The sequence below is a fragment of the Kryptolebias marmoratus genome, linkage group LG12, assembly GCF_001649575.2.
Source record: "Kryptolebias marmoratus isolate JLee-2015 linkage group LG12, ASM164957v2, whole genome shotgun sequence".
Lineage (NCBI taxonomy): Eukaryota > Metazoa > Chordata > Actinopteri > Cyprinodontiformes > Rivulidae > Kryptolebias > Kryptolebias marmoratus.
Window position 1 is genome coordinate 3549513 of NC_051441.1, and position 17914 is coordinate 3567426.

Below are 17914 nucleotides of genomic sequence, written 5' to 3' on the forward strand. Positions count from 1 at the left end.
TCTGTGCATGTACCACCAGATTACACAAAGACGTCATTTCCTTTGCAAGCTGCTTAAATTAGTAGCACCGTTATGTCTTCGGCCTTAACAAAAAAACTGTAAATTATTCAGAAATATGCGTGCTACTTACTGTCATAAATCTGTTGGCGAACAGAAGAAAACCACAGGAAACTTTCTGATTCGAGTCTTATAGCGACACAAGCTAAAAACTGGTTGTATCTTTTATTTTGGTGTCTGATTTGGAGCTTTCTCAAACTCTGCTCTTTGAGTGCTGCAGGGATGTGGTGCCGTCAGAAAAAAAAAAATCTGTGGTGAAGAAAGCGAAAGAGAAGCAAGCAAAGTGGAGCTTCTTAGATATTTACTTTGCAGAATGAAAAAAAAGAATTCAGCCTCTCTAATTAACTGCAGCATGAGGGATAGGAAATAATTCAATTATTTTAAAAAATCAAAAGCGAAACAACAAGAAGGATCATTTCTGCAGGTCGAGACTCTTTTTCTGCAAAATTACAGAATAAAACCTGAAGGCTGAACAAGTCTGAGGAAGAAATTGTGTTATTACAGGTAAAACAATTAAAAAAACAAATAAAATGAGCAAAACAGCACCTAAAAGCTAGAATAATAAAACAGAAAATAAAAGTTTAAATTAGAAAAACAACAGATGAGAGTTAAAATTAGTGGAGAAAAAGCTAAAAACTAAAATTAATAAAACTGTAGCTAGAAGGCAAAATAAAAGCAGCAGCAAAAAGCTAAAAAAAAACTAACAAACAGTAATTAAAAGCTTAATTTAACGAAACAGTTTCTAAAGGAAGACAAAAATAGAGCAAATCTTCTGAAGTAGATTTCAGAGAATAATGTTTTCTTAATGTTTTTTTAGGAAGGAAGGGGGATTTTTGTAAAAAGTTAAATAATGTAAAACATTTTGAAGTTAAAAGTACTGAAAGTCATTGCACCCTAAACCCTGATCGAGCTGAACATTCTGACATATACGTGGTTAAAATAGCAGAAAATGCACAGAAGTAGTTTGATTAAAAAACTCAGACTGATAAATGCTGAAATATAATCTAACTTCTTAGATTTGCCATTCTGAGGATTTCCTTAAAAACATGTTTATTGGACATAAAACCTCTAGATGGAGCCAGAGGGAAGCACTTCGCTGCTCAATAACCTCTTGTTTAAAAAGCTTTTTAAATTTTGTCTCTAAAAAAACCCCATTGAAAAAACACATAATGGAAAAAGGCAGTTTATTGCAACACAAAACCAATAAAACCTGAATGCATTTATGTATTTAGAGTATAACTGGACCAAACGAAACATGAGTGTGCAGATTATAATCATAAATCAGCTGCACACATTTAAATGTACTGTTAGGGTTTGTGGTTTCTGTAATAATATGCTCTTCCACAGGATTCAGACCCTGATACCAATCAGTCACACTTTTAAAAACATCCTGTATGCGCTGACGCTGTTTTATCTGCCAAACCGATCGTCGCATCTGTCTTTATATGTGCTATTTTGGTTCAACTTTGAGGTTAAAATTCAATAAAACAGACGCACTGAAACACTAATGACGTCACGTTCAAGATTACTGAAAATCAAATAAGATGCGTGAAGATAAATAGAAGATAAACAGATGCTTTGGGTTTGTATGGATGGATGGATTTGCAGATACTACAGGGTGAAGATTGAGTGGATAAGGCAAAAAGAAAAGAAAGAATCAAATAAATAAATCATTTTAGCTTCATAATGGTGTCTCATGTCTCATCTCGATGAGACGATGGAGGGAGCGGGGGGTTTGGGTCAGGGGCTTGGACGTGGACTCGGCGCAGCATCACCAGGCAAACGGCGTCCGGCGCTCCTAGCTGGGGGAGAGCGCGGGGCTGGGTTCAGCGCTGATGTTCACCAGGCACTCGCTGGACTTCAGGCTCGCCAGAGACTTGGAGCTCGGCAGAGAGGCCAGCGAGCCGCACAGACCCAACATGGAGGGAGTGTTGTCTTTCCCTGCGGCGAGCAAAGACAAGACGCACTCTGTGAAGCTCAAGCATTGTTCAAGCTGCCCACACCAAGCCCCGTACGCACACATGAAGCCTGCCTTTGTGCAGATGTATGTATGTACATGTGCATGGGAGGCTGCTGCTGAAAAGATTTTATGTGGGGCGTGCAAATATATTCCTGCCTAATTTTAAATTGAAAACACAGATGACATGCATTACTGAATATTAATAATTAGAAAACCTGAACGGCTGAAGACTTTCTGAGCAGGCTGATTCTGAGCAGGATGTCTAAACAGAGTTTATAATCAACGTTTCACTGAAAAGTCAGGGGTTGAAGACTCTTCTGAACCACTCATTTGTTGGCCGCAGTCATGGCTGCCAGACGTAATTTCTGTCTTCTTTGTTACAGGAAATCTAGAGTCAGAAGCAGCAACAGATTCACAAGAAATCTAGTTTGACAGAATGCTTTAAAGGAAAACTGGCACAATGGGCTGATTTAATCAGGGATCGTTTCTGTGGATGTTCTCTCTGCACGTTTAAAAGCGGACAAACTGTAACGAATGTTGGAGTTCTGGAAAACAGTCGGACCTGCTGAGTTCCAGGCAGAGTCTCCATTTTGCCTCCCGTCAGTCTTCTGGGAGTCAGAGTTCAGACTCACTTCAGCAGAAAGCTGCTCCAGGCTGTGGAAACTCCTCCTGAACGGCACAAACATCATCAATGTGCAGCCAAAACACCACGCAGTACATAAATAAGACTTAAAACACATCAAAACCTGTTAGACCTGATTAAATGGAACCAGGTGAGTTTACCTGCGGAACAGTTTGACGTCTCCTTGGTTGTTTGTGACGTCAGACCACTGGTTGATCAGTGGGATGGAAAGATCTTTAGCCAGATGAGAGGAGTCACAAGGTGTGAGGGCAGAGCTGAGGACAGCAGAGGTCAAAGGTCATTCATTCAGCAGAAAGGATGTAACTCAAATCCCTTCAGAGAGATCGTAAATCGGTAAGCACGTGATGGTTTTTAATGTTTGAGTCTCTCTTTGAGCAACATTTGAAAATATAAACTTTGTTACGTTCCTACGCTGTTCGAGAAAAAACCAGAGAAACTGCGTTTTCCGAATGACTGAAGCTGAAACTGAGGAAAACATTAGCTAAAAAGAGCAGAACGCTAACTAAAAGTAGCAAAACCCAAGCTAAAAGTAAAAGAAACAAAATGGTAACTAGAAGCTAAAAGCAGCAAAAGGTTGGCTAATAGCTAAAAGTAGCTATGGCTCGCTAAAAAGCTAAAGTATCTAAAGGATAAGAGCAACACATAACAAAAGGCAAACAAAGAACTAAAAGTAGCATAAGAAGCTAAAAACAGCCAGTAGCTGAAGCAGATTTCAAAGAGAACAATGATTTTAAAGGATTTTAAGAGATCTCAATGTATTTCATGGAGAAAGTGATTGTAAATGAGGTGAAACATTTTGTAAAAGTTACAAAAACGAAAGTCGTCTCCTGCATGAGCTGAAGGCTGCAGAGGTAGTCAGACTGAGACGGTAAAAACAGGAGAAACTCGGGAGATGACGTGCACGTCCTCACAGTTGCGCCTGCAGCTCCAGGACGACGGCCTCCAGCTCCTTCTTCTCCTGCTGCCCCTGCACCGTCAGCTCCTCCACCTTGGCTCTCAGATGCTTGTTTTCTGTCTCCACATTCTTCAGCTGCGACTCTCGCAAGCGCACCAGCTCCTCCAGATAACCCTGGGCAACAGGAAGGCAGCAGCGTGAGAGAAGGCGGGACGGCGGGACGGCGGGACGGCGGGACGGCGGGACAGCGGACGCTAAGGTCGAGGGGAGCCACCTTCTGAGCGTAGACGATCTTGAACCTCTGCTCCATCTTGCGGCACTTGTTGCTCCAGCTCTCCTCGTCGGTCACCAGAGGGATGTAGGGGTGCTCGGGGACGCTCTCCTCGCTGTTACTGCTGTCCACGCTGCGGCGGTCCTCCTCGTCACTCAGGTAGTCGTAGCTACACGGCAGAAAGGCAGGAGCGTTACCGCACCAGACGCCCTACAAAAACATGGCGGCCTGACCAGCTGGGCCACTCACCTCTGAGTGAACTTCAGGTAGGGCGTGTAGTCGATCACAGCTGGAGACTTCCCATCCAGAGTCTCACCCTTCAAACAAAAACTGCACAGTTTGCCTCATTAGAACAAGATTGATCTATAAATAAACTGTTACGTTTAATGAACATTTCTTACAGAACGCTGAGTCAAAGCTTTAACAAACTCATCCAGCGCTCAGCAGTCACTTTGGATTTTCAAACCGTTTTGTTTGTCCCGAATATGCGGTCCTGTTGTGGAACAGAAAGTTCACCTGAAGTCAATGGCGCTCAGTCCGATCAGCATGCCGGTCAGCACCGTGGCCTCCTCCCTCAGCATGATGGCTCCTTCATCATAAAACCTCCTGTTGGGTCACAGAAGGGATCATCCTCTGAACTTACAGCTTGTTTCTTGTTGTTATTTACTGAGATTAAGAGTCTTAGCTAACAATAGGAGTGAAGGTGAAGTGAGGGAAATCAGACCTGGTCGTTCTCGTGTCCCTCAGAGCGGTGGACACGTATTCAGACAGACGTTTCTCCATCAGCGCCACTCTGATCCACGCCCGACCCTGTAGGACCACAGAGGACGTCAGCAGGAGCAGAACACACACACACACACACAGATCAATGGCTGCCCATATAAATGTCCCTGCCTTGGCCCGGGATGTGCTGATGTTCTCGATGTTTTCGATGCTGGCGATGCAGTTGTTCTGCACCTTGCTGCACGCCAGCCGGATGTACTCCCAGAAGCTCCGCTGCCCATCGGAGCTGAACCAGCTTCCTGAACCTGTTCAACAAATAAAAACCCAGCAGAGGATCATTTCAAAGCCACAGCAGAACTATCTGAATAATAAAATTAAATATTAATTAAAGGAATTGAAGGAATGCATATTGCCCGCCGCCTTTCACGACAGAGATTTAAACTGAAATTATCTTGTAATGAGAAGAGTCAGCTGTTTTAGTCAAACCTTGTAAATGACATTATGCACAATCTCATGCGATATTGTGAGTCTATGTTGAGGATGACTCTCAGCTACCACACCAAAATTAAAAACATCTGAGTTATAGATTCATATCCGACGATTACTCTCAGAGAGTTTCTTTAAAATCTGTCCTGTGGTTCATAAGATATTTTGGTGTTCAGCATCCACTTTATAGCCACTCTTCGTTCATTATGTTACCTGCTGTGTTACCTTTGAAGCGATGGCTGAGGATGTGCTCTAAAATAGCAGCAAAGTTTATAAACTCCTCCGATGAATCGTCTATAGGCTCCGCCGTGTACTTTTCCAGGAGAGTCTTCACAGAGAACCTGAAACAAAAGCACAAAAAGCAAAGAGGAATTGGAAAACGCAGCTTCACGTTTTATTTTTTAATAGTTTCAGCGGGTTTCGTGCAGCGCGTCCCGTGCAGCTGTGTACTGTACTGTACCGACGCAGACAAATGTAGTTCTGTATGGAAACAACAGCAGGGAGGAGGTTTTTCCCCCCTGTTTTAAAGGGAACCACGCCATCTTATCACACTGAGGTCACCCCAATTGTCTTGTGTGCAGCACAAAGCACCCCCTTCAGTGCTTTGGCTTTGTTATCATGAAAACGACACAATTAACCCCCTGTCTGTTCAGTCTCGCTGTGCTTCCAGGTCCTTTTGGATCTCGTCTCTCTGAGGGACCGACCAGCATCAACTAATGATCCAATAACTCCCTCCCCCTCATCTATACATTGTGGCGTGACCTATTTAGGGCAGCTGCTGCAGCTTCAGTTCAGCTTTTTGACCTCACATGCTCGCCCTTCCTGCACCCACAGAGGGACTGCTATGCAGCGTGCATGCTAGGAGCCGGCACCCAGGCTGACTGCCGCCGCTTCTATGGGCAACACTAGCATCACAGAGGGCAAGACTGCCCTGGCTGTGGGAAAAACCTCCATCGCCAGGGGAAAGACTACCGTCTCCTTAGGCAACTCCTCAATTTTCAGGGGAGTGACCACCACCTCCATGGGAGATTCCACCATCCAAAGGCAAAAGACGACTGTGGCTCTGGGACGGGCCAGCTTCAGCCGGGGAACCACCACCACCTCCTTCCGCAAAGCGCTGACAGGCAAGCGCAGGAACACCTAGATGGAAACGCCGCCTGAAGCCGGCACAAAGGCAGCCAAGCAGCCCAAAACAGACTCTAACAATGAGTGGAAAACTACATTCACGTCAAGCAAGACCTCCTTCACCAAAGGCAGGTTTCTGATCCAGAGGAATAAGTATTTCATCTCCTGGGGGAAATCCGCAATCTCCTGGAGCAGAACCACCGTCACTTTGGGCAACGCCAGCACACGGGTGGTAAAGACCTCAGTGACACGAGGGGAGACCACAAGCTCTCTCGTCACGCTGACCTTCACCTATGGGACCAAGTCCGTGTCTATGGTCAAAACCACCCTCGTCAGGGGCAAAGAAACGCACAGCAACGTCTACTGGGACTTCCACACATGAAACCTGCACAGTTACACAGCCTTGGATATGTCTATGTGGTCAGTTAGAAGGTCAGTAGTCACAACGGTCAATAAAAATGAGCTGCTATGTTTGTAAGAAATTATTCATCTCTAGTTAGTTGGTGCAAAATAAAAAAAACGGAGTTTCCCACATAAAAAAACGCTGAGAGCTGAGAATTGAGCACGAGCCGAGCTGACAGCGACTGAGACGAGTCTTTATGGTGTGGACTTGGCAGGGAGGGGTGAACAGATGTGTGATATATGCAGGGACACAAGAACATATGTGGTTGTCTCCAACACTGCCCTCCTGTCCTCTGCGTCCAACGGCTGTAGGAGTTCTGTGCATTCCTCAAACAACCAACCTGTAAACGTGGATTAACGTGTTAGTGCTTATAAAGATAACATATCTAAATGGTGCTTTGGCTGATTATTTTCTTTAGTTACTTATTTTTATTTCTAACGTTAAGGTTTTTTGTTGCAGATTTACACCCACTCAGTGAAGCAGCTGCTCTCCCGTTTACTAAAGTGGAAGTCCAAACCACTTTTTTAAACTAACAACAGGTTATCACTCCCAGCAATCAGGAAAAAACATATTTATAGACACTATGTTCTGCTCCCCCCGTCCCTCAGCGTTTAGTTGGTTCGGTCCAACGCTGCAGACAGAATTCAGCTGCAGAGAAAAACAAGCTAAGTTGTTTTTTAAGAGCTTCAAAACTGTGTTGCATCATTTTCTGGCTATGAATCAGACAGAGTAGAGTAAGTAAACTGAGTCATATCACACTGTTTAGGACTGTAAGATATCCACAAATTTAAAAGAAGTCGTAAATCTCTTAAGGCTGATCTTAAGTGAATGAATGAATGTGTTGAACAAAAGTCGAGGGTTGTAAATGTCTACAAGGGCTGCATGGTGTTATAAATACGTCCAAAATTAAATATTATTGTTTAATATTTTAATGAAGATATCAACTGCGATGAACCCAGATTTAAACCAGGTGTGAGGATCGAGGCCAGCGAGAGTCCCCGAGGTTGACCAAATTTATTCTCAGCATTCAGAACATCAATGCATGATACTTGGAATACGATCATGGTTTGAATTATGGGGGCTTGACCCTCATAACAGAGGCTTCAACCCCCCGAACGAGGTAAAAATAGCAGGGTTAGAGGAGGTGAAACATGAGAGGTGCAACTAAAAGGTTCACCCCTGTGGAGAACCTGAAGCTGATTTTACATATGGTGCACACAGCTGTACACAGAGTCTTACAGTCTTACAATCAGAGGCTTCAGGGAACAATGGTTCAGAAGAAAGTGATGTCACCGCAGACTGTCCTCTTTGCAACAATGTGTCCTTCAACCGTTTGGTGTCGTCGTGGCGATGGGACAATCGCTCCACTGTCCACGTCCTCCCCGATAGGCTGCAGCCACCTACGGCTGCCTCTGTCCATTCACAGGACGCATGGGTGGTATGTGGCCTTCCAGAGCCCACGTAGACCAGCTCAACGAAGACATTATGTGACACGGGGGTCGTGCTGTCCATGCTTAGCATTCTGGTCTGCTCTGGGCTGCGGCTGATGCTGCTGTCAACTCCGAGGGCTCGCAGGAGAGGGTGTGCTGCATGAGTGTGCGATGCTTTGCGTCGAGTGAGTCCAAAACCCCGCCGCCAAACCTGGGTCAGAAAGACGAGCTTCTCCTCAATGGGCAACACCAGCTTCACCGAGGGGAAGACAGCCTTAACGCTGGGCAACACCACCATAAAGAGGGGGAAGACCAAGCTTGCCATGGGGAACTCCTCCATCACCAGAGGCAAGAGCCTGACATCCCTGGGCTCCTCCACCATCACCAGCGGGAAGACCAAGATCTCCCTGGGCAGCGCCTCCTTCAGCAGAGGCACCACCACCACCTCTTTTCGAAAAGCCCTCTTCCCCAAACGCAAGACAAAGACAATTTAGATGAGAGGGAGCCACAACCAGGGGTGGGGGAACAAAATGTCACAAGAAAACATCGTCACCGCAGTTTGGATACAACAACAGCATCGCAGGGTCTATTCCAACAGAAAACTGGATTAAATTCACTTTTGGAGCTTTGACTTTCTTTGGAATTATCAAGGAAACAGGTTAGTGACATTTGGACTCTGTCAGATTATGTTTTCTGCAAAGACACAGTCGGTCAGTAAGGATTTAATTTATTTTTTTACAGCTCGAGGTTGTCTGGTTTCATTTCTGCAAAAACTGTTCAATAATCCTCAAAAATCCAGCTGGGACCACAGCTGTTGTTTGTTACAGCAGGGGTTCGATAACTGTGTTTTTTAAACTTCCAAAAATCAATCTTTAACACGACATAAAGAATCCCATGAGACCAGAGGATCTGGTAAAGATAAATTTATTTTAAGCCTAAAATCAGCAGTGAGGGAAAGTGATCGTATGTAAAACCCTGTGTGTGTTTTAATGACAGAAAATGCATGAAAAGATCCAATTATTCATGCAATGGAGATCTTATCTGTGGAAAAGTAAAGAATTAATGGTTAAGATCCCCCAACTTCTGCAAAAAGCCGGTTTGACTTGATAAGACATTAGTCATGTTATCTTAAAAAGGAAATTGCAGCAGATGTTTTAAATCTACTGAGGCGCCTTCATCTGAAGGGGAGGATTGCTTGTGGGCCGTAAACGCAGATGGATGGAGTGGAAAAGCAACATGCTCTTGGTACGATTTGACACTGAAAAACAACTGCACGGCTTTCTGACAAGCTTCTTTTGTGCCCCCTCTCACTCGGCCTGGATCCCAGCCAGGCCCACTCCACTCCCTTTAAATGCCCTCTTGTTCTCCTCTCTCCTCTCTACTGTACAAACATAAACAAGCTTCAAGATAACTGCATCTATCACCCGAACACTGACCTGATTTTTGAGTTTCTCCTCACAAACATTTCTCTGATTTCTTTCTCCTTCTCTCTTCTCTTTATATTGTCTTTCTCTCCCTTCAGTCTTGGCCTAACCAGCAGAGTCAGACGACAACAGCAGCCAGTACTGAACTGTCCAAGGAGGCGTCCTTTCCTGCACTGGACTGGCACAAAAAGACAAGAAAAAAAAAGAGCTTTGTCTGAAAAATATAAAGATAAGAATCATAGTTTGAGCCAAATTTAGAAGCCGTAACCGAAACGGGGCGTGTCGCATCCCCCTCTGTGAAGAAGCGTCCAAGCAAAGTGTTTAAAAGTCAGCGGAGGTGATGAGGGATCGGAGGAGTGAGAAGGACGAGAAAGTTTTACCGAGAAACAGAGAGAGCGTAAATCAGATCTTTGAGCATGAGAGGGGGGGTTAAAGTGATTAATAACAGGGTGCCACGTGGATTTTAAAGGAAAGAGAAAGCTGATCAGCTGATTGAAGCCCGAAGTTTCTGTTAAACCTCTGCTGTAACTCCACATACTTGAAAAATAACTAAAAGTTCAAACCAAACGTGCTAATTCAGAGATATGTCCACACTTTCCATAAAATGATGCAAATGTCAGCCTTTACCGTAGGACAGAGAATCAGATTAGTCAAGAAATGTAAATACAACGGAGAAAATATCTTTTCCTCTGGAGCCACACCCCAGATTCAGCAACCTCCACCTCGAGTCTTTCACAGGAAGCAGCTGAACGACTGAAACTTCACATCAGACCTGTCTCACCCGTCTCATCTATTCTTTCTCAGGTTCCCCGAGTCCACAGCAGCACTCCTCCTGCAGCCGCCGACCACGGCACGAGGCATCTTACCCAGACTAAAGCACATTTAACTACACAGGACGTCTCCTAGGAACAAACATGTGGTCACAGTGAGCTCAGTTCACCTGCTGTTTGCATGTAAATTTCCACTCCAGCCATGCCAGGAGGAAACCTGTTGCTAGTGGCAACAGCGGATCGAGTCACTACATCACAAAGACGCTGCTGTCAGTGTGGACATTTTGAACATCAGCGAGTATTTTCATGGCCGTTAAAACAAATTCTAAAAAAAAAAGAAAGAGTCGTAGCTGATATTTAGGTTCAATCACTAAAAGCTGCTGGGTGAGATTTGGACCGAGCCGACCCTGGGTGGGTTTAAGTTTTCTACCCAAAGGTTGGGTTAAAACGACTCATTTAAAAATAACACAAAATCTGGGTTGTTAGATAATTACAGCCTGGGTTGGTGCCAGCTAGCTGATGCTAACCCACGTTAGCATCAGATAGCTAGCACCAACTGATGCTGTTTTAGGAAACAAAACTCACCGTCTGTTTTTACAGTCTCATCTTTGCTCATTACGTCCTAAAGCAGAGGTCCAGTCGGGTTACGTTCGACCTGAACAGCTTCAACCCCGGAGTTATCAAAAAGACCCAGCAGTTTTTAGTGTGTACAATTATAAGGGTAAATAAAACCCCATGAAGCTATTTTTAAGAGCAGAAGATACCTGTTTTATTTCCTTCTTAAGCCTAATTTTTGTCACATGTTGCGCTCAGCCTTGTGCAGAAACTTCCCTCAGATGCTGCAAACGTTTGATTAGTTTCAAAGGCTTCCTTCATCGTACAAAGTTATTCAGTCTTCTGAGCTCAACACTGCTGCCAAAGAACTGAAACACTGAGATTAGTTAAGATCCTGCGCCTGGTACTGGTGACCCACATCGTGCCAAGTTGTTTTCTGTCAGGAACCTTAAAAAAGATAAAATAATAAAAACACAGGAACTTTTACACAAAACAGAACGAAAGCATTTTTTCCCCCAATAAAACAAAAACGTTAAGAACTGAAAATGTTAATCTGTGTGTGTGTGTGTGCTGACTGTATGTTTTTACAGTGAGGGAACAGACTTTATGTACACATATATCAGGACAAATAAAAGCTTGGCCTGGCGCACTAACAAAGCACTAACAGCTCCTGTAGTCAGGTAGAAATCCAGCTGTGCAAGCATCTGTCTCAGTCAGCAGCCCGTCGGAGGCCGGACCCTGGAAACTGCACCGCAGCCCCAGCTGACTCAGGATGCCCCGCCGCGCCCCCCCCCTCTCTCAGGCTGAACCATCCCATAACAACTCCCGACTGCTTGAATCAACTCAGAGCAACGTGGAGAAAAAAGGTCAGAATCGTGATGAATGAGAGGACGGGGCGGCGACACAGACGCCTGGAGGAAAAATAAATAAAAAACCTTAAAGTGAAGCTAAAAAAGAAGAAGAAACTGTAGTGAGCATTACTGACAGGAAGCTGTTTGAGATTTATTTCTGTCTCGTCTGGTTTGTTTGTCGTTAAAACCATTAAATGCGAACTGAAAACGAGTGTTTTTGTGTCTCGGTTAATCTCCTCCTCGTGTTAAACGTCCACCGTTTCTTTTTTCTGCACGCTCCGCTTCATGTTGTGTGTTTTACCTCTCTGTGCACGGACAGAACCTTCAGATGAAATAAAAGTGTTTGGTCGAGTGTGTACCTGACAGTCTGAGCGTTTTTATTTCTTTTCTTTAGTTTCTGACTGGAACAGATTTACTGCGAGGCCGTAGAAATCAGTGCAGTGAAACATGTATGACGCTGCTTTTTTTAAGACTTTTTACTCATTTAGATTGCAGAGAAACATACAGAGTAACGCTTTAACACAGTTTCATATCTCACTAACATTTTCCATTAAAACAAAAGTTTAATTTTTGGTGATATAAGAAGACATAAAACAGGATAAGGTCACTAAACAGGAAATAAAATACTAATCTAGTCTGTAAATTAACTGAACTGAAGCCAAAAAAAAGTAATTTTAAGGTGAAAGTAAAGGATAAAAATGACAAATATCTGAAATTTGAACATGTTGACTTAAGATTTTTAAATTTGTACTCTATTTGTTTGTATTTTGGGGGGAAATAAATAAGTTATGTTAAAATACAAACATAACTTTTTAAAATAAAAACAACCTACAGGGTGATTAAAAATAATATTAAATAATAATCAAATATTTGGTCACAATAGAGCAGAAAACAGCTCTGAGACGATCTTAATAACTGAGTTTGTTTTTCCCAGAATATCATAAATTACTGTGGATCAATTCAAATTTAATAAATTTAGCCTTTTTTAAAAAGAGATTATTATATTAGGGACTCTTAGATTAGGACTAAGAAGATAAAACAATCAGTACGGACTTCTCGAACCCATCGCTGACCTGTTTTCAGTCACTTCGGGAAACGAACGCACGTGGTTGGCATCTAAAAAGTTGTTTTTTACTTTAATAATTGTTTTTGTGAGCACCTTTATTGTTTAATGTTTCTTGGTTGGATCACCTCCAGGTACGAAGTGGGGAGGGGCGGGTACGATTTGGCAGGGGTACAAATTCGTAAATAAATAATTCAAATCACTTCGAGGCCTCGAACTGATCGCCGGAATCGACCATTATCAGTCCGAAGGGTTTGGAGATGTAAGATGTCACAAAATGGCTTCACCTGAACGCCGGATCCAGAACAAGTCCCGGATCCCGGTCCTCCAGGAAGCCGTGGGAACTGACCCACCCTCCAGGCTCATTTATTTACAGCCCCGTCCTTTCTGAAGGGAGGAGAGAGGCTCTTTGGATGCTCATCACCCAGCCCCTGTCTGTTCTCAGCGGGCTGCAGGAAACAGGAAGGAGGCCCGGGATGCTGGGAGGAGTCATCCCAGCTCCGGATGCCCTTGTCCCGTTCAGACCTGCTTCCAGGTGGGATCATTTATCTTCAGCAGGAAGGTGACCCATCAGCTCCACCTCAGGGACATTCTTATTGAGCAAGAAATCAGACAGGTAAGTGGGCACTTTAAAAAAAAGACCTCTCTGTGATGTTGGGCTATAAATAAACTGGACACCAAGACTTTAAAGCAGTGTTTCAGCAAATAAAAGATGATATAAATGCAATCAGATCATCTATTCTGCACCAACTAATGTAAAAATAAAAAAAACAAAGGTGTGGAGGTGAAAATGCACCTGTCTCCTCCTCAGGTTTACAAATATGACCATTATGTTCCCTTTATTTCATTTCAATAGGCTAATCAGAGTTTAGTTTTTTTTTAATCCAGTTTTGTGGTCTGAATGGAATGCTGAAATAAACCCGGGGTCGTGATGGATACCTGCAGACCGTGATGAGGTTCTTTCGCTCCACCGCGACGCTCCGAGCAGACGCCTTCTTCGATGTCAGACCCATAGCCATTGCTGTCTGAATGCAGCCCGACTCCATCCAGCGGCGGCCCCGGGGCCTCTTCGGGAACCGTGCCCAGGCCAGGACCTCTCCCTCCGCGGGCCCTGCGTCCTACTAGCACCCGCTGTCCTCTGCGGGGAGCCAAGGATGCTGCCGCTGCGGCTGGAGAAGGACAGAAGGTACCACGGTTAAGCTAAGTTAGCTAGCTAAACCATTTCCGGGTTTGGAATTTCAGAATAAAAGCATAACCACTTATTGGCTTCGCGTACCAAACGGAAGGGATTCATGAACAAGACTTTTATTTTCTTGGTTCCGGTTTGATTCAGCGCATTTCACAAACGGTTGAAAGATGATGCCTTCACGGACTTTGTGCACTCGCAGAAAATAGCTTCAAGGGTGAAGAAAAATAATAAAGAAACAATATTAATTTTGAAACGTCAAAAAAGCTAATCTTGAGAAGCTCATTTGTCTTTTGTAAAAAATTATTCATTGTTGTATGTTTGTTAGAGGCCTGACAGATGTGTTTTATTTTCTATTTTTAATGTTTTTTGTTGCAACAAAACATTATAACTCAAAAATAAAGTTTTGTCATTGTTGTTTTAGACAGTTAGGTTACTCCAATGAATATGTTGTAATGGGGATAAAACTGGTCTGATTTTACAAACTTTGTCCGTATGCCTCTCTAAAAGGTGTGTCAGAGTGGCTATTAATTAATTTAAGACAGGAAAAGCTGTCTATATGTCCTAATATTGTTTATAGGTGTTAGAAATTTACAAAATTAAAATTATGTCAAAGATATAGCTAAGATAATTACAACAAAGTAATGCTCTGTCTTCTACCTATATTTGTTTTTCTGCCTATATTTGAGAAAAATGTAATTAAACTTCCTTGTTAACACAATTTTTACAACAAATAACACGTTTGCTCCAGTTTGATGGAAGACCCCCCACAAAAATAGGTTTAAGGTCACTATTGTAAGGGCATTTATTTCCTTGTGTCGCACAAGGAGCCTCACAAAACTATAAATAGCTCTAATAATTCAGATGTATCTTTGTCTGAAACATGTTGGGCAAGAATTAAAGGTCAAAATAATGAGTTTTCATGTTTTTCTTTTAGTTAAACACCATCATAAAACACTCCAGTGGTTCATTTCTCTGATTAATGACTGTTTTTTAGAGTTTTTCAATCTTTTGTTGATAATTTTAAATTAGTGTATGCGACATTCATAAAACAAGCACTTTTTATGACTTTTATTTGATTTATGTTAGCTTTTCATTTCCCCTCAGAACGGGGATTAATTCTCTCCATGGCCAGAGGAGGGGGCGCTGATTCTATTTGACCCCCTGCCGGCAGGGGGCGCTGTGGGCTGACAGCTACCGGTTTTATAAAAACAAAAAGATGGCAGATTCAGAAGAGCCAAAAGCAGCTTCTTGTACGTTTCTTTTCAAGAAATCTACTAAGAAATTCTCCGGACGGAAACGAAAAGCAACCGACAGCGATAAAGGTGGTTAATTCTCACTTATTTAACCTATCTGTGTGCTTTTTTTAATCTAGTTTACGTTGCGGTTTAGGCGATCCTCTCACTTCTGGGATCTCAAAAACAAAAACAAAACAAAACTAGAATCAGCATCTTGGTTGTTTGTGGGCGTTTCTGTATCTTTATTTTAACAAAAAACACGATGCTTTATAGTATCTATATCCGTTTCAACGCGAAATATTAAGTAATTAAACTGGTAGTAAAATTTGTTCAGTTGTGCTGCTTTCAAGGTTCCACGGACGTTGGAGTTGTGTCATAATTGAACAATTCTGATTTTGAAATCCCCCCTTTTCTTAAAATCCAGTCATTTAAAACACTAATAATAAATAGCAATAAAAAGAAAATTTCTCTTTTATTAACCATGCAAGGTCTGTTCAATAAAAATAAACAAAAATGTGTTGATTTGCAATAAAAAAATTCATATTTTTCCATTTTTCAGACAGTGGTAGTGATGAGGATCAGAGCGCTGTGGTCAGAAAAGAGAAGAAAGATGCTCGAGTCAACCCCATGATTCAAAAGGTACAGAAATGGGAATCATGTAAAATAAAATTTTAGTTAATTTATTAGTTTTAATTTCTTTTTTTTTCGTCTAGTCCAAAAAGGTGGAGAGGGACGCTGTGTCCTCTAGTGAAAGCGAAGAGGACAAAGAAGACAAAATCACAGTTGCTTACAAGTCCAAACGTTCAGCGGTAAGTTCAAAGTGTCCCTCACATTAATTATTTAATTAAAATGCTTAAATTTAAAAGTCATGGACTATAATACAGATATTTTTAAAACAAAGAAAACTGACAGATTTTATAGTTTTTGTTCCTCAGTCCGCCTCTGATGTAGATGTGCGGTTGTGAAGCCTTTTTAATGACATGAAAGATGATTAAATTTTAAAATATGTCTAACTTTCTGCTGCGTTCTGTCTTTAAAAAACAAATAAAAAGAAACCAGAGGGACCGGAGGACATGGGTGCGACCGCTACATACCAGCTGGACACAGAGAGAGACAAGGACGCCCAGGCTATTTTTGAGAGGAGTCAGAAAATCCAAGAGGTAGGAAACATGATTCAAAGTTGTAACGCTTGGACGCTAATGAAGGAAATAACTCATTAAAGCTTCTCATTGCAAACTGTAACAGTTGGTGCAGTTTGGAGGAGTTCACTTCAGTAGTTTTCCAGATGTATTAATTTTTATTTCTGAAATGTGGGTACGCGCTCAATGTAAACAAAGCATTTGGTTCAATTCGCCAGAAGCTTAAATCACATGACCGACCCACACCTATCTGGATTCAGTCTGTGGAGTTACACAGATATCAGACAAGCGAAGAATCTCAAACGTTCAGGTGGAAATGTACCATGAACCATTGCTGACCTGTTTTCAGTCACTTCAGCTGTTTCCAGACAGCATTCACAGATTTAAAAATTCAACAACACAGTAACCGTTTTGTTTCTTACTTTTATTTTTATTTTTTTTACCGGTCTTCATGACGTTGCAATGAGTAGCTTTAATGTTTCTAGTTTCTTGCACATCCTGGTTGCTGCGTTTGAGCACAAAAAGGAGCTAAAATGACAAGTACTTAACGAAATGTTACCTCCATCCAACAAGTTCTCTGTTTCAAAAGGAGCTGACGGGTAAAGAAGATGATAAGATCTACCGCGGCATCAATAACTACCAGAAGTTCATTAAGCCTAAAGATACCACCATGGGCAACGCCTCCTCTGGCATGGTCAGGTGAGGCGAGGCGAGGCGTGTTCCCCTGCTGCCTTTAAACGTTCTTCATCTGTGGATGCTGAAGTTTACGTTTTTATAACAGAAAGGGACCGATCCGAGCCCCTGAGCACCTCAGAGCCACGGTCCGGTGGGACTATCAGCCAGATATTTGCAAAGACTACAAGGAGACAGGTTTCTGTGGTTTTGGAGGTCAGTATAAGACTGAGAATTATATGGATTTATATCTAATATCGTACATTAAACAGAGAGCTCTTTTTGTTTCTGTTCCTGTTTAACGCCATCAGACAGCTGCAAGTTCCTCCACGACAGATCGGACTACAAACATGGCTGGCAGATCGAGAGGGAGCTGGATGAAGGAAGATATGGGGCAAATGGTGAGTTAATAATCTAATCTAATCTACCTCCGCGTGCTCAGATCATTTCCTTCACCTCGTTGTTTTCATCTAGACGATGAGAACTACGAGGTGAGCAGCGACGACGAGGACTTGCCTTTCAAGTGCTTCATCTGCCGGGAACCTTTTAAAAACCCCATCATCACAAAGTGAGTCTCCTCTGAATGCTTTCCTCCTCCACTCTGTGGCGCCGAGTGTCATTATCAGCAGGTAACCGGCCTGTTTTTCTAGGTGTAAGCACTACTTTTGTGAGCGCTGCGCCCTTCAGCATTACCGCAAGTCGAAGCGCTGCTATGTGTGCAACACTCAAACCAACGGAGTCTTCAACCCTGCTAAAGGTAAGCAGAGTCTATCCAAAATACTCTGAAGTTAAAGCAGTTAATTCATGGTTTTATGGTTGTTTTTCCCCGTTTGTTCCAGAGCTGATCGCCAAGCTGGAGAAACGCAAAGCTTTAGCCGACCAGCCACCATCAGACGAGGAGGATTAGTCACGGTTTTAACCCTCTGTGTGTTCGTCCGTGTAGATGTTGAGTTGGTTTTTTTATATAATAAAGTTTGCGGCCTCAGCTATTTTGTACCATCGCGTTAAAACAATGAAGCTGTA

At 42.7% G+C, this 17914-nt stretch overlaps 2 protein-coding genes and 1 long non-coding RNA gene across 5 annotated transcripts; 2 read left to right on the plus strand and 1 right to left on the minus strand.

The window, feature by feature from the left end:
- Nucleotides 1-1224: 1224 nt before the first annotated feature.
- On the minus strand, nucleotides 1225-13847 carry rundc3aa (RUN domain containing 3Aa). Of its 3 annotated transcripts, none has more exons than XM_017419433.3 (11): nucleotides 13596-13847; nucleotides 5261-5376; nucleotides 4721-4854; nucleotides 4551-4636; nucleotides 4343-4432; nucleotides 4076-4156; nucleotides 3830-3995; nucleotides 3572-3729; nucleotides 2801-2914; nucleotides 2580-2686; nucleotides 1225-1998 (listed from the first exon to the last, which is right to left on the minus strand). In XM_017419433.3, the coding sequence occupies exons 1-11, from the start codon at nucleotides 13700-13702 to the stop codon at nucleotides 1856-1858; spliced, it is 1302 nt and encodes a 433-aa protein (XP_017274922.1). In that variant the 5' UTR covers nucleotides 13703-13847; the 3' UTR covers nucleotides 1225-1855. The 3 variants fall into 3 exon arrangements, with proteins under 3 accessions (XP_017274922.1, XP_017274921.1, XP_037834596.1); XM_017419432.3 differs by having other exon boundaries at nucleotides 5249-5376; XM_037978668.1 differs by lacking the exon at nucleotides 13596-13847 and adding an exon at nucleotides 9430-9473 and having other exon boundaries at nucleotides 5249-5376.
- On the plus strand, nucleotides 8484-11951 carry LOC112450603. Its single transcript, XR_003039272.2, has 2 exons — nucleotides 8484-8651; nucleotides 9516-11951. It is a non-coding gene; the product is annotated as an uncharacterized LOC112450603 (long non-coding RNA).
- A 1169-nt stretch (nucleotides 13848-15016) lies between the features above and the next one.
- Nucleotides 15017-17880, plus strand: rnf113a (ring finger protein 113A). Its single transcript, XM_017419409.3, has 10 exons — nucleotides 15017-15167; nucleotides 15640-15719; nucleotides 15794-15889; nucleotides 16133-16240; nucleotides 16809-16918; nucleotides 17001-17107; nucleotides 17203-17292; nucleotides 17366-17459; nucleotides 17542-17648; nucleotides 17731-17880. The coding sequence occupies exons 1-10, from the start codon at nucleotides 15062-15064 to the stop codon at nucleotides 17796-17798; spliced, it is 966 nt and encodes a 321-aa protein (XP_017274898.1). The 5' UTR covers nucleotides 15017-15061; the 3' UTR covers nucleotides 17799-17880.
- Nucleotides 17881-17914: the final 34 nt, after the last annotated feature.

Bases quoted from the DNA above. Each gene is read 5' to 3' on its own strand.
- rundc3aa (XM_017419432.3), bottom strand. From the start codon at position 13,702: ATGGAGTCGGGCTGCATTCAGACAGCAATGGCTATGGGTCTGACATCG. The intron at 4,433-4,550 runs GTCTGATTTCCC...GTGACCCAACAG, and splicing joins AGGGACACGAGAACGACCAG to GAGGTTTTATGATGAAGGAG. The intron at 3,730-3,829 runs GTGGCTCCCCTC...CCTGTTGCCCAG, and splicing joins AGATCGTCTACGCTCAGAAG to GGTTATCTGGAGGAGCTGGT.
- rnf113a (XM_017419409.3), top strand. From the start codon at position 15,062: ATGGCAGATTCAGAAGAGCCAAAAGCAGCTTCTTGTACGTTTCTTTTC. The intron at 15,890-16,132 runs GTAAGTTCAAAG...ACAAATAAAAAG, and splicing joins ACAAGTCCAAACGTTCAGCG to AAACCAGAGGGACCGGAGGA. The intron at 17,649-17,730 runs GTAAGCAGAGTC...CGTTTGTTCCAG, and splicing joins AGTCTTCAACCCTGCTAAAG to AGCTGATCGCCAAGCTGGAG.